The sequence below is a fragment of the Leptopilina boulardi genome, unplaced genomic scaffold, assembly GCF_019393585.1.
Source record: "Leptopilina boulardi isolate dan_hultmark-lab unplaced genomic scaffold, ZJU_Lbou_2.1 LbouV2_341, whole genome shotgun sequence".
Taxonomy (NCBI): Eukaryota; Metazoa; Arthropoda; class Insecta; order Hymenoptera; family Figitidae; genus Leptopilina; species Leptopilina boulardi.
The window spans coordinates 5,965,708-5,981,082 of NW_026137909.1; the positions used below are offsets into that span (position 1 = coordinate 5,965,708).

General features: G+C 27.5%; 1 protein-coding gene and 1 long non-coding RNA gene across 13 annotated transcripts in view; one reads left to right on the top strand and one right to left on the bottom strand.

The window, feature by feature from the left end:
* LOC127285826 (disintegrin and metalloproteinase domain-containing protein 11) overlaps positions 1-15,375 on the bottom strand; it is a 173,284-nt gene that overhangs the window by 76,467 nt on the left and 81,442 nt on the right. For all 12 annotated transcript variants that reach the window (XM_051312025.1, XM_051312026.1, XM_051312017.1 and 9 more), the window contains exons 2-5: positions 10,632-10,682; positions 6,055-6,203; positions 2,220-2,279; positions 2,038-2,117 (exon numbers count right to left, since the gene is read on the bottom strand). In XM_051312025.1, coding sequence (XP_051167982.1) covers positions 2,038-2,117; positions 2,220-2,279; positions 6,055-6,203; positions 10,632-10,682 — 340 coding nt within the window. The remainder of the gene's footprint in view (positions 1-2,037; positions 2,118-2,219; positions 2,280-6,054; positions 6,204-10,631; positions 10,683-15,375) is intronic.
* LOC127285852 (uncharacterized) lies at positions 2,701-5,669 on the top strand. Its single transcript, XR_007843640.1, has 4 exons — positions 2,701-2,907; positions 3,303-3,392; positions 3,992-4,970; positions 5,324-5,669. It is a non-coding gene; the product is annotated as an uncharacterized LOC127285852 (long non-coding RNA).

Genomic DNA, 15,375 nt, shown 5'->3' on the forward strand with positions numbered 1-15,375 from the left:
AAGCCGCCTGTCCGCCTAAGAAGTTTTGGTAGTAAAAACCCACCGATTGAGGCTCAGGACTTTTAAGATACCAATAAGGTACGCCTATTTAACAGATTGAAGTATCGTTCGTTATCGGAATTATTATTAATAGGAAAAATCGCTTTGCACCAACTAAGTGCGGTCATCAAGAAAGAGTCCTCAATCTGTAAATCTTTACAGTATCCGGGTCTGGTGAAATCTTCCATATTGAGTCAAATTATGCCACATGGTTCACTCTTGGTATTGTCCCTTTCGTCAATTCCTTTAAGTTTCATCTTTACAAACATACTTCCACCCGAAATTAAAAATCTTCACTCATCTAGGTCGATAAAAAAACTTAACCTAAAATGAGTCCGGAATAATTCGGAATTTGTAAGCAAGAAATTTGGTACTAGTCAGCAATAATCCGGTCTTAATCTGGTATCACATATCTTAATCCAAATTGAGTCCGGAAAAATCCCCAATTTATATATGTACAAAATCATCATTGTTGTGGACTAATACCAAATTGTTTTACATACAGATTTTCAAGTAAGAGTTTAGATCTAACTAAATCGGAATTTGTTACATATAGATTGTCCACTAATTCGGAGTTCTTTCTGATTAAGATTTTTTTTCAGACTGCGACTAATGATTTAGTACATAATAATTCCGAATTCTTACGGATAGATTTCGGATGAGGATTTTTTACCAGATCTTAATCCGGATTGTTGCGTTCTGTTTGAGGATAGTTTACATAAAAATTTTGAATTATTTTGGACTCATTTTGGATTGTATTACTTGTAAGTTAAATAAAACGAAAATTATATAGCTCAGAATTTCGCCAAAAAATATTTTTCAATTACAAATAAATACCACTTACCAATTACCAATAAATACCACGATTTTTCACATAAACATTTCAGATTATTACGGACTCATGTCGAATTCAGTTTTTTGACAGTACTTAATAATAATTGTTACGTACTGTTTGCGGATAGTTTACATATAAATTCTGCATTATTCTGAACAGATTTTGGATTGTTTTTTTGATGTAACTAAAATCAAATTGTTGTAGGCTAATTGCGGATTTATTTCATTTCAATTTTAGACTATTCCGAACTGATCATGGATTAATCTTTTCATCCAGATTAATTGCTGACTAATACGGATCATTTTCAGATTGTTTGCGTATAAAACTAATGTAGACTGTATGTATTTAATCTGAAATCAGTCCAAAATTTTAACCAGGGCTATTTTTGTTAGCACACTATAACTATTGTTTAAAATTCATTTATGATAAAGTCTGTTCATCATTTTCACTTTCATTCTTAGTTTGTAACCTAGACATAAGGTTTGAGATTATTTATTTCTAGGGAAAAAACAGTCTCCATTGGTTCAAAATGATTAGAAATTTTTATTGTCAATTTTTATCTCCACTAATCTTTTTTAATATGTAATTAATATTCTTAAATTCTTAGTATGTAATTAATATCTCTTAAATAGATATAATTCCTTTTACCAAAGGTACAATTTTAAATTTCTATGATGGAATATTAATTTCACAGATTTTATACGATTTTTCAATTTGGCATACACATATTAAGTTACAAAATAATTCATTTAAAGTTCTGCAAATTTTTTTTACCAAACAATTTTTCATTTTAAAATTCATATTCAAAACTTGAGTTTCATATCGTATTTCAGAATAAAAAATTTATTCCTGACTTTTTTTCGGTGAACAAAAAAAAACTAAATGATAAATGACGATGACACGGATAAAATTGAGTAAAGGTATGCGAACTCCAGGACCCAAAAATACGAACTCTTAACATACCGTTAAAAGCCGGTTATAATATCCTAATGGCACATGTTCTAATGGTTTTTTTTTTAAACTCAAGATCAGTTTGTAAGATCCTAAAATAGCGACGGCGCTATAATGTTCCCATATGATACTAAATTACAATTAAATTTTTTTTCCTCTTTGTAAAATTTTCTTCTCACAATAGAAAAAAAAAAAAAGTGAAAACTACTTACGTATTTAGCTCTAAGTCTAGGCGAAATTTGTGATTGAAGGCCTTGATTAAAAGGGACGTCCGATGATAGTGTCTTCCACTCTGTAAGTACAAAAAAAATAATTTTTTTTTATAAAATACCACGTAAAAGATTGGCTATATTCCACAGTATAAACTTAACTAACGAATGCTATTAAAACTTACTCTGGGTCTTCCCCTAGCATTTTGATATCCGCTGTCTCCGAAGCCACCTCTTTGAGGGTACTGGAAAATTAGTTTTATATTTAATTTACATTCAATATTCTTTATTAAATAACAAAAAAAAAAAAAATTTCAACTTTTTTTTATTATGTTTACAATATGACATTTCATTTTCTTTTGGAAATTAGTAAGGAAAAAAAGAAAATAAAAAAATCTAAAATTTAATTAATAAATAGAAAATTTACAATTACAACTGATAACATAAAAAAAATTTATGTTTGTAAATTAAATTTAATTTACTCTCTAGGGAATATTTAATTAATTTTTTTAATTTTTGATCCGTTTTTTGTAATGTAAATACCAAAAACGAGATTTAAGGATAAAAATAGAATTTCAATGTAAATATTATTTTATCATTTAATAAAATGAATATATGTTTGAATAAATTAATATTTCAAAAGTAAATAAAAAATTTACATTTATTATCCATGAGTGAAAATATAATAGTAAGGGAATTTATCAGTTTATCTTTTGGTGACGTATGTGCTTTAATAATTTGTACCCATACAAGAAAATCCACTTTTTGTTTCGCATTCGATTCGTCAATATCTAATAACTACTTATTTGTAAAAAATATAAATTTCGACTGTAAGTTGAAAAAAAAAAGTTTACACATTTTTGGAACTAAAGGGTAATTAATTTCTAATTATTATTATTATTATTAGTAGTAATTTATTATTATTGTTTGCCTCTTGAAATTATATTTTAATACATCATTTTCTAATTTCAAAATTATTGTTAATAAAAATAATAAAAAATAGTTAAATTGTAATTTTTAATGTTTCTTACACTTTCTTCATTTTAAATTTTCTAATTTTTTATTTTAAATTACTCTAATCGGAAATTTTTTATTTCAATAATTCTGAGATGATAAAATTTATCAAAAATTAAAAAAAAAATATTTTCTAATGAAATAACATTGAAAAAAAAAATTCTATATAGTAAAATAGAATATTTATGATTTAATAGACTTCCTATCAGTCATTCATTTGAATTTTGAATGTAAATGTAAATTTTGTTATCTAGAAAAAAAAGGCTGCGTACTTATCATAATACAGTGACTCTTCAACAACAAAACTTGGACTAGTTGTTTATATATAAACTTTATACTTAACAGTAAATAATCAACTTGAATTATTTATTACGAAGAATTTTTTTTTTTGTTTAATTTGCTAAAAGTGAATTTTCACATTTTTCAGCATATGGTATAACGAAACTTTAAATAATTGAGTGAAAAAAAGCAATTTTATGCAAATGAATGACTCCTTAAATTAAAGAAAAAAGAAAATAAAAAAAACACACAAGAATTATATATAAAAAAAGTAAAGTAATGTCATTAACATTTCAACTGTTTTTTTTTTTTTTTTAATTGTTCGCAAATTGCCGCGCAAATGTTATTTTATTATTTTTAATTGTATTTCCGTCAATTTTAATGAACTCTGCAATTACTTTCACTTATTTACAAAAAAAATTATTTGTAATTTATTTTTAAAAATATTTCTTTTAATTTCCATTATCAAAATAATAAATTTTATCTCTCAATTGTTTTTCAAACATTTAAAACGTGTTAATTATTTTTATTAGTGAAAAAAAAGAGCCGTTTTTATAAATTTAAATTATTTTTTCAATAATTTTTTTTAAATATTTTATTAAATGTTAATGTCGATTGTGTAATTTTAACCAATAATTTTAATTTTCAATTTCTTTTTCAGAAGAAAAATTGTAATTCAAAAAGAAAACCTTCATCACGTAACCAAATTATTCAAATTTGTTAAAAATTTATTTTTTTTTTGTAAAAAAATTATTTACAAATAATTTATTAATTAATTTTTATTTTGAAAATTTTTGTTTTGAAATATTTTTCTAAAATGAATTCAACACAACTTATGGCTGAGGCAGATTCTAATAATAGCAATTCTTTAATTGGTTTTGTAATTAATAAAATTATTGGTATAATTGTTAATTCAATAATAGGAATAATTCCATTAAATTATTGTGTGAGAAAAATTGTTGGTGGTGCGTCAACGCTTAGTATTTTTGGCAATTGTGCATTAGACATTATTGCATTGATTCCAATTTTTACTCCATTTGTCGTTGCATTTCGATTGGGTTTAAGTACTGTTTCAAGTGCATTAAAATATATTACAAAAATATACAACATTATTTCAAAGATATTTAATTTCATTTTTGGCAGTTCAAATAATTCAACAAGTACCTAAAATTTAAAAAACAAAATTGATTCCTCGAAGAAAAAGAAATTTTTTATTAAAAAATTTTAATTACATTATCTGTACAAAAAAAAAAATAATTGAATTTAATTAATAATTCAAATAATTCAAAAAAATTTAGAATTATTATTCCTATTATTTAGAATTATTTACTATTTGATCAGGCAAATTTTTATTTATATTTTTTAATTAATTTAATTTTTGAAATAAATTAAATTTTTCTTTTCAACTATAATTACAATCGATATTGTTGAGAAATATATTACTTTTATTTATTTATCATCTATTTTATTATATTATAATATTATATTTTTATTAAATTATAAAATTATTGTTCTTATCAATAGGATAAAAATTTTATTTATCATTTTTATTATTTATTGACTTTTTTGAAGTAATTTTGGTTACCAAATGGTTTTCATCAAATTTTTTCCAATCTTTGGATAGTTTTTCACTTTTTTATTTTGTAAGTATATATTTTTCAGAAAATAATTTAACTATTGTAATTAATACACTGAAAAAAATTTATTTGATTCAAATAATTCATTACTTTGTCTATTATCAAATAAATATTTCCTTGAACTAAATACTTTTTTTTTTTGAGTCAATTAAATTTTGTTTCAAATACAAAAATTATTGATTCAAAAACAGTTTATTTATAATTCAAATAAAAATTATTTTTGGTTCAAATAAATATTTATTTGACAATAGTCAAGTAACCGATTATTTGAATCAAATAGATTTCTTTTTTTTTATTATAAGTAAAGTAAAACTAATTTTTAATTATTTACGATAATGATAAAAAAAATTTAATTTCAGAAGCATTTTTAAATGAATTGAGAAGATGAAAAAGAATTTTATTAAAATATTTTTTGTAAATTTGGACGAGAAAATTCTTAGTCAAAACGAAAGGATATGGATCAGAAATATTCAAAATGGCGGACGCAATATGGCAGTTTAATCTTGATCAAAATTTGCTATAGTACAGTAAAACGAAAATTAAACTATAGCAAAAAAAGGATAATTATATTACAAATATGTTATCATTATTGTGCAAGTTAAAAAAAAACAGCCAAAATTTCATTATTTTTGAAAATTTATAAATAATTGAAATTTATTAAAAATTGTTAATTTAGTGAAAGAATTAAAAAAAAATCGAATACTACTATAATCATAAATTTTTAAACCTCAATAAAATAAATTATAAAATAAAATTTTTTTTGTGGAAAAAAATTGAGTTCCTCAATAAGGAATAATAAAAAGTGAAAAGTACTTTTTTAAGAACATCGAAGAATTCATCAAAGATATATATATATATATATATATATATATATCACGACGACATAATATTCGAAGAAGACGGTGTTCGTGATCGTCCTTGCTTTTCTTGGATAAAATAAAAATATAAAGGAAATCAAATAAAATTACGGGGATCGCGTGATGCTCTCGAGGGGGTGGTTTTCTTTTTTTTTTTCCTATTCCTTATATTCTGCAAAAAAAAAGCAAAAAAAAAAAAAAAATAGATCGTATGATTCTTTTTTGTGGCTTACCTTGGGAGCGCTTGCGTCTCTTGTGGATATCCCCATTTTCTCGTGATGGCGAAGCTGCACTGGATAGATGATCTGATAGTAATGCGATCGGATATTTTGTACTAGTTCCTGGTTTTGTCGATACTGACGTAGTAGTCGTTCGACTTCACCTGAAAATCCATTTCTCGTTAAAATCAATGCCGCTCTAATTACTTTGGCATTGCTATATCCTATAATCGCTATATATATATATATATATATATATATAATATGTTCTCAAATGCTTATTATCCCCCCCTCTCTTTTTTTCTCTATCTTTTTCTTGTTTTTTTTTAAGAAAAAAGTTTTATATTTGAACCATCTCGTCACTACGCATTTTTTGGAACAGTAAAAAAACAATAGGGTGGGCATCAGTGGGCCACACTGTTTACAATGGATTATTTCATTTTTTTTGTTGGAAAATTATTTCAAAGAAATTAAAATTAGGCAAAAAATCAGAGTCGGTATCAATGGGCCACGCTATTTACAATGGATCATATCGGTTTTTTTTGAAAATTAATTTCCAAAAAACTAAAATTAGTCAAAACTATAGGGTAGGGATCAGTGGGTCACAGTTTGAAATTATTTCAAAAATACTAAAATCAGTGATAAAAATAGGATGGCCATCAGTGGGTCACAGTGTTTACAATGGGCTGTTTAAGTTTTATGAAAAATTATTTCAAAAAAACAAAAATTAGCCAATAAAATAGGGTGGGCATCAGTGGGCCACACTATTTCCAATAGGTTATTTTCCTTTTTCTAAAGAATTATATCAAAAGAACTGCAATTAACCAAAAAAATTAGGGTAGGCATCAATGGGTCACTGTTTTTACAATGGGCTGTTCCAGTTTTATCAAAAATTATTTCAAAAAAATAACCAAAAAATTAGGATGGGTATCAGTGGGTCATACTGTCTACAATGGATTATTTTGGTTTTCTAAAGGATTATTACAAAGAAACTAAAATTAGCCAAAACTGTAGGATAAAAAACAATGCGTTATAGTTTTTACAATGGACTGTTCCAGTTTTATGAAAAATTATTTCAAATTAACTAAACTTAGCCAAAAATTAGGAATTCCACACTGTAAAACGAGAGGTATTAATTTAATACCAACTTTAGGTACTAAATTACCTTTTGGTTCTATTTTAATACCTAAAATCGGTACTATTTTAGTACCTTCTTTTTACAGTGTATCAGTGCATCACAGTGTTTACAATGGGCTGTTTAAGTTTTATGAAAAATTATTTTAAAGAAACTAAAATTAGCAAAAAATTTAGGGTGGGCATCAGTGGGCCACACTACTTTCAATGGGTTATTTCGGTTTTCTGAAGAATTATTTCAAAGAAACTAAAATTATCCAAACAATTAGGGTGGGCATCAGTGGGCTACACTATTTACAATGTTTTATTTCGGTTTTCTAAAGGATTATTACAAAGAAACTAAAATTAGCCAAAACTGTAGGGTAAAAAACAATGGGTCATAGTTTTTACAATGGACTGTTCCAGTTTTATGAAAAATTATTTGAAAAAAAACTAAATTTAGCCAAAAAATATGAATTCCATAAGTGGATCACAGTGTTTTCAATGGGTTGTTTTAATTTTATGAAAAATTATTTTAAAGAAACTAAAATTAGCAAAAAATTTAGGGTGGGCATCAGTGGGTCACACTACTTCTAATTGGTTATTTCGGTTTTCTGAAGAATTATTTCAAAGAAACTAAAATTAGCCAAAAATTTAGGGTGGGCATCAGTGGTCCACACTGTTTAGAATGGGTTATTTCATTTTTTTTGGAAAATTATTTCAAAGAAACTAAATCTAGGCGAAGAATTATCGTGGGCATCAGTGGGCCACACTATTTACAATGGATTATTTCGGTTTTCTGAAGAATTATTTCAAAGAAACCAAAACTAGGCGAAAAATTATAGTGGGCATCAGTGGGCCACACTATTTACAATGGGTTATTTCGATTTTCTGAAGAATTATTTCAAAGAAACCAAAAGGTATCCAAAACTTTAGGGCGGGCATCAGTGATCACAGTGTTTACAATGGTCTATTTCAGTTTTCTAAGAAGTAATTTCAAAGAAACTAAAATTAGCCAAAAAATTAGAGTGGTCTTCAGTGGGTAACACTGTCTACAATGGATCATTTCGTTTTTCTAAAAAATTATTTGAGCCACGTCATTATTTCTAAATATGTATGAGAAATCGGAAAAAAACCTCTTTTGAAAAAAGTGGCCCACTGTTGCCTAATTTCTCTTAATTAATAACATTTCTTAACGTAAGCTGTTATAATGATATTTAAACTGATATTTTTAAACCCATTATTAGGTTATAACAAAACAGTAGTAATTTTTATGTAACACCTAATTTATATAATTATCATTATTATTGAATGTTTTTCTTTATATAAACAAACATTGAGTCATCCAATTTAAGTAAAAGTCCTCCCCGTTTGGTTAGTCGATTTTTTTTTTGCATTAATTAATCGCTAATTGCTTCACTTTCGTCAGATCCTAAAGAAATTGTTGAATATCTTAATACAAAGGTTTACTTTCATTCGAGAGGCAGATTCGCGAATCACTGAGTGAAGGCAATTCAACGCGGCTTTAATTAACGCTTATCGGGAGACTTTGAATTGTTTTCCCTTTGAATACAAAAGCAAAACTTTTTAAAGGAATGAAATGTTGAAAATAAATTCTTTTTTTATAGAGAGAGAGAGAGAGAGAGAGAGAGAGAGAGACAGTTGAAAACTCAATTTATTTACAGAACACTCTTTTTTTTGTAGAGATTTTAATAAATTATTTGTTTTCATTTCTTTTTAATTAATAGAAAATACTTTTATTTATTAAAAATGTCTAGTATTTTTATTTTTGTGATTTTGTTTGTTTTGTTTTTTTATTCCCCTGACAAGCGATATTTCAAGTATAAGAGAAATAGAACGATAATGAATCTTTTACTGGAGTTTTTTTTTAGAAAATTCCTCCCAAAGGAGAAGGATGATATTTGAAAATAAAATTTATTGAATTTTCGACGGTGACGAAATGTAATTGAATTGAGGTCGGGAAAGTGCTTTTAAATTCAAGACTAAGGAAATTTAAAAAGGAAAATACGTCAATTATAAAGAAGCTTCTAGTCACGTTTCAGAGTTGTTATTCTTATTGCTGATATAAAAGAGTGCTCCTTGGCTTGAGGGGTAACGTCACGGGCATTTGAGGATGGCACTTTAAAACGCCTGAAAGCCAAGCGGCGCTGATATAATCGATTGGGAGAACTGCGAAAGATAAACCCATTTCCCCTCTTTCTCTCTGCATTTATCTTAATTTCAAAAGAAAAAAGAAAGAAGAAATTAATAAGTAAAGAAAATAGTATCAGAAACAACAATAAAGATCACTATTTCTAAATGAATTTAAAAAGAAATAGATAAATTAAAACAGGAGACAAATTGTGAAAAAAGATGTAATTAAAAATGATTGGGTTGTGAAAAGACGAAAAAAAAATGGAAAAAAAAGAGATAATAAATAAGAGTGGAAAAGAAAAAAAGTTGTCATCGATCCCAAAGTAAAATCATCATTTCCCTCTGGATATAAAGAATTTCAGAACCCTGACTTCTCATTCCTTCGCTGACATTAAGGACCGAAAAACAAAATTACTCCCAGGAAAGTTGTCGTGTTGTTCAAGCGGAAAGAAAACTGGGCAGGAATTCTCACAAGTGTCTTGAGAAATTCAATTTGTCGACTGAAAATGGAATTAACGAGAGCTTCATTAAGAAGACAAAACTCAACGGCTGACAAGCTTTACGTGAAAGTATTTTTTAAAAAAAAAAATTTGAATCTGAATATTGAGAGAGGCGACTTTTCTTGGGAATGGAATTGATCGCTGAAGAAAAGGGAAAAAATAAATAATTATGATATTGACATTATCCAAATCAATTTACTTTATAGAATTCATTAAATATTTTAAATAATTTTCCTCAACATCGATATTAATATATAGCTCAGAATTTCGCCTATGAAGTTTTTAATTACAAATAAATATACCAAATTAAATATGATATCGAAATGAATTTACCTTAGAATTCATTAAATATTTCTAATAATTTTTACATCGATATCATAAATCATTGTTTTATAAATGATTATTTCATCCGGTGCTATTTTTTTTAGAGATTTGTAGACGAGACAAATGGTTGGAGATAAAGAGCGATGTCTAGATTTTCCAGAAAGTATATATAAAAAAAAAAACAGAAAAGAAAACAAGAAATCGACTATATTCCTAGACATGAATCTTTCTCTCCTTCTCGTTCGCCAGAAGACGTCTGCTTTATGGAGAATCTCAGTGAAATTCCTGGATCGCATGATAGCGATGAAACTTGCCACAATCTCTCCCCTCGCATGCTCGTAGAAACTTGACGCTTAATGGGATTATGGCACGAACTACGCGCAACGAGCAAATAAAGAAGCAATAAACTGTTATGGTTTTTCACCATATAATCCCCAATTGTTATGCATTTTGTGGCAAAAGAAAAAAAAAATTTTACAACCCAAAAGAAATATCACTCACCAGAAGGAGATTCCTCATTCCAAAAGGAATCGTCCAATGTATAGTCAGCTTCTGTAACAAAAAAAAATAATTTTCCCATTATTCTTTATTCTAATCTGTGAACATTATGTAGTAATTAACAATTATTATTAACAATTATATGTTCTAATTGAAGTATTTAATGATATAAGATAATCTTAGTCGATTATTTTATTATATTAAACTCGTTTGGAAGTTTAGTCACGTACTGACGACGTTTAGAAGATCTACTAATTTCGAATTAGATTATATGTAGAAGATTTTGATCTTGGGAGAATTATTTATTACTTAATTTGTTGTAACGGGGTGTATTTGCAGCGACATAAGAATCAATTTAACTTGATTGTAATAAAACCATCAGAAGTCGTATACCAATAGATTTATTTTTATTTAATTTCATTTACAATTACTTCTAATTAAAAATTAAATCAGGTAACAAATTAACGGAGGTTTATTGCTAAAGCAATACAACGAAATAAATAATTTGAATTTATTAAAACTGTCCACTAAAAATCTATTACACAAATCGAAAGGTCGGGTCCGGTTTTTGTCATCCGGAATCAGTTCAGCTAACTCCGAAATTTTCCCGATATGTTATTAACCAGTGAATCCGGAATTAATCAGTCCTCAGATTTTTTTTAGCATACAAAATTCATTAAAGTAAAGTTTAATTGAAATCATTATATAGTATTAAAAATCATCGCAAAAGCTTGTCTAAATCTTACAATCAACGAATTAGGTTCATTTAACAGTATTTGTATTCCAAAAAGTAGTAAAAATCTACTACAAAACTAATAGTTAACTCTTCATAAATAAAATGGTCGTGTTGAAAGTCTATCGAATAACATATATAGAGTAGTAAAAATCTACTATACATAAATTTTATTGTTAGTCTATTCCTACAACTCATATGTTGTTTTCCATTTAACTATGTATTTATGTAAATTTAACTACTGCTCGTTAACTATATAAAAGTAGTAAAATTTAAACTACACACAAAATGGTTAAACTAATTAAATACATAGTCCCTTTAACTACTTTCTATTAACCTGCATATAGAGTTAAATTTACTATACTCATGAAATGTTGAGTAAACATTATTACTATATATCACTATAGTTATTTTTTACAACTTGTTTGAAAATTGTATGAAAACAAATCATTCTTTGCGAGTCAATTTTATCTTCCTCTTAATTATTATTTTAATTATTTCAAAATTGACTATTAATTATTAACTTGATAAAAATAAACAGAACTTCACCATTTACAATCAGTACATAAAAGTTAAATTCGCCTAATACGGTATTATCTATTCAATTATCTGAATTTCCAGTCGGTCTTGATGATTAGAATAAGCTAAATCTTCATCGAAAGTTTTAATCATATATAACATTAAGCTAGAAACTTTGTCTTCAGTTTTTATCTTCATTAGACTTAGACGTTTCAAAGAAAAGTCACCTAATTCATCAAAAAATGAGCGCCTATTACCTTTGAAACTATTATTTTGCGTGAAATCAACATTTTATGTTTGAAATTCTGTATTTACATCGAGGCTTTAAACTCCGGACCTACATCAATAAATTTCCTGTATGTCCCGTCAACCACTTTACCCAGTTTTGGGAAAACTGTTTTATTATTTACTGCAATTATTATCAAAGGGGTTAAAGACCCATTTATTGCTCTTCCCTCAGGATATGGAGAATTCCAAACAATTGTAATTTTACTGATTACAATTTTCAAGAGATTTATTTAAGAGAGGATAAAAGTGTGACACAAGAGAATATTAATAAAATTAATATTTCCTCTTTACGAAGGATACGGTTACAAAGGAAATCTAGACACAGCGTCTTTTAATTACAATTAGAGGACAACTTAAATTAGAAAATTATTAATGTTTTAAAAAATCTAATTTGAGATCCTTAGATATTGTATTTGATTTTATTTCTTTTAAAGAAATAGTTATTTTTTTCAAAAGCTCGGATTTTTCACAAGCATTTTGTATATTGAATAGAGGCAAACAGAAAGGATGAGTGTGAAAACGAGAATCTGTAGACTTTATTATCTGCTCTCTATTATGACCCGTAACATTTGAGTACTTGACAGTTTGTATTGGATAATGGCGGCGATCGACAACAATGTAAACACGTAAATTGGTATAGCGTTGATGCTTCCTATATACTCTCTCTCTATTAGGCTTTCATCTTATCACCCCCCTGAGTGTTTACAAAAGGAAGGAACAAAAAAAATAAGGCTCTACAAGAAAAAGAACTGTTTGAAGATTAATACTAAAAAAAAATGATTTCCCAAATCCTAATTATATATATAATTACATTTGTAACAAGTTATTCCTATCATTTTGAGTTATTACTGTTATTCAATTGAGTCTAATTTTAATTGAGTTTCCAATTTGCTAATTGGATTTTGCATCCCTTGGTGTGTCGAAAAATTATGCTAACACATTGTAAAATGATTCAATTTAATTCCATCTCACAATTGTTGTGAATTAAAAATTGATTTTCAATATTAAATAAAGTTTCTGGTTTTTTTTGTCAATCTGAATTATTATCAATGTTCAATAAATTTTTTTCAATATAAAAACCGTGCCTAAATCTAATTGAAAAAAATGATATATGTAACGAAAAAAAAGGTGGGGAAAAAATTTGACGTACCATAAAGTTTAACTTGCATTTTTGAAATACGTTGCACGTCAATTAGAAAAAGTCGTAGTTCTAAAGAAAATCGGCAAAAGAAACTGCTTACTTACTGCCCTCATTCTTGCAGATTGGTGTAACTTGGTCAATTTTCCGAGTTTTCACATCAACCTTGGCTTAAAGTGTTCTTAAGAGTTTGTGAGTCAGGGCAAACAAAAACGCAAAAGTTTTTTTTGGGAAAAAAAAACTTTAAAAGATGTGTATGGGTTACTTAAATACCTCTTTCAATTTTACTAGTAGGTTACCAAAAAATTCACAAAAACTGTAATTTGACAATAAAAAAAAAAATTTATGTCGGATTCAGTTTTTTGACCCCTTTTTTTGTATCGTTCTACGTTCATATATTGTATTTCTAAAAATATATAATTAGAAGCGAGAAACTCAGTATTTCCTTAAAAGGACATAAACGAGTGTCCTCTTATGAAAACTTGATATAAAAAGGCTACATTTTTACGGAGAGTTCAGTTCAAAACTTTATATCATACACGTTACTTCTACTTCATATTTGGATATTTGGTGCCAGTTCATCGTTCTTATATATACGAAATCTAGTTACTTGGACGATTTCTATACAAGTTCATTTTACGAGTGAATTCTAGTCAAGTGTTATAAACCTCAACAAAAGGAGTACTCATCTATTCAAGGACCTGTTCTTTCCATATATTTAGAAAATATCTATCCTTCCTTTTTGTGGTGGAATCTCATTGTTGGGTCTTAGTCACGGCAATTCGAACTCCGGATCTGCGGTAATTACCTGGGCCCGTCAACCTTCCTGAGGTTGACTGGTACCAGCCTTTTTTCCTGCCATAACAGAAGACACCACAGTGGTTCTATTCATATATCTTACTACTAATTTAAAAGGTAAGTGTTTTATATTTTCACCCCCAACTTTTCCTACACTTCTCATAAATCTGTAGTAACCCTTGCATTATCCTTGTTACAGTGGAATGCTGAACTCTTTTTCCATGGATTGGTTGCTTCGAGATTCTCTCTCTTAAAAGAACAATTTTTACTCTAAATTGTTTGTCATAAATAAAGTGTAACGTTAACATTTGAAATAATTTCTCTTTCTTACCTGTACCCCTAGCCTTCTGCTCTGTAATTGAAACAGGAGAATCACTTAATCACCATAGCGGATATAAATAAAAATATTTTTTCTTTAGTTATTTATTTTGAGAAACACTTGTAAGTTAAATAAAACGAAATCATATAGCTAGGAATTTCGCCTAAGAATTTTTTTTTGATCTAACTAAAATTAAATTGTTGCTGGGCTAATTGCGGATTTATTTCATATTAATTTCATACTATTCCAGACTGATGTCAGATTTATCTTTTCATCCAAACTGATTGCTAACTTCTACTAAATTTTTCGATTTTTATAAAAATAAGAAAGTTTTCTTTTTTTTATAAACTAGTTCCAATTTTATTAATCTTTCTTTTGGAAAATTTTGTCTTTTGTTATAAAGCATTGAATTGACGCAGTGTAGTTATAGTAGTTTCAAGGATTAACCACAACACTTGGACTCAAAGAGAAATTGAGGTGCAAATGTTACTCCTCAATTCGCGACAAGTAGGAACCAAAGTCGCAAGTTCCATCCCCGACTGTAATTTGATTTGCGCCAGTTTACATCTAGTGGAGCATCAAGAGCCTTTATTCCCTCTGTCACTTGTATATATATATATATATATTAACCAAACCAGACTCTGATGATGGATTATCATAACTATAGAGAAAATTGAATAAAGTTAATTATTTACATAATAATAACAACGGGATTGAGCAGATAGAGAGAGAGAGAGTGAGGTGCGTATAGGTTTGTGGTATGCCTGAGGCGTGAAACATGTCTCAACGCGTTCCTGACTGTCGGAGTTGACAACTTGGAACACCGACGTCGTCGTCGTCGTCTTTTTTGTTGTTCTCGTGAAAAAAAATTTTAATTAATGTGCCACACAAACTTTTTTCCATCCTGGGAGAGAGAACAAACTGACAAAACGTCCCTCTGTATCCAACTTTT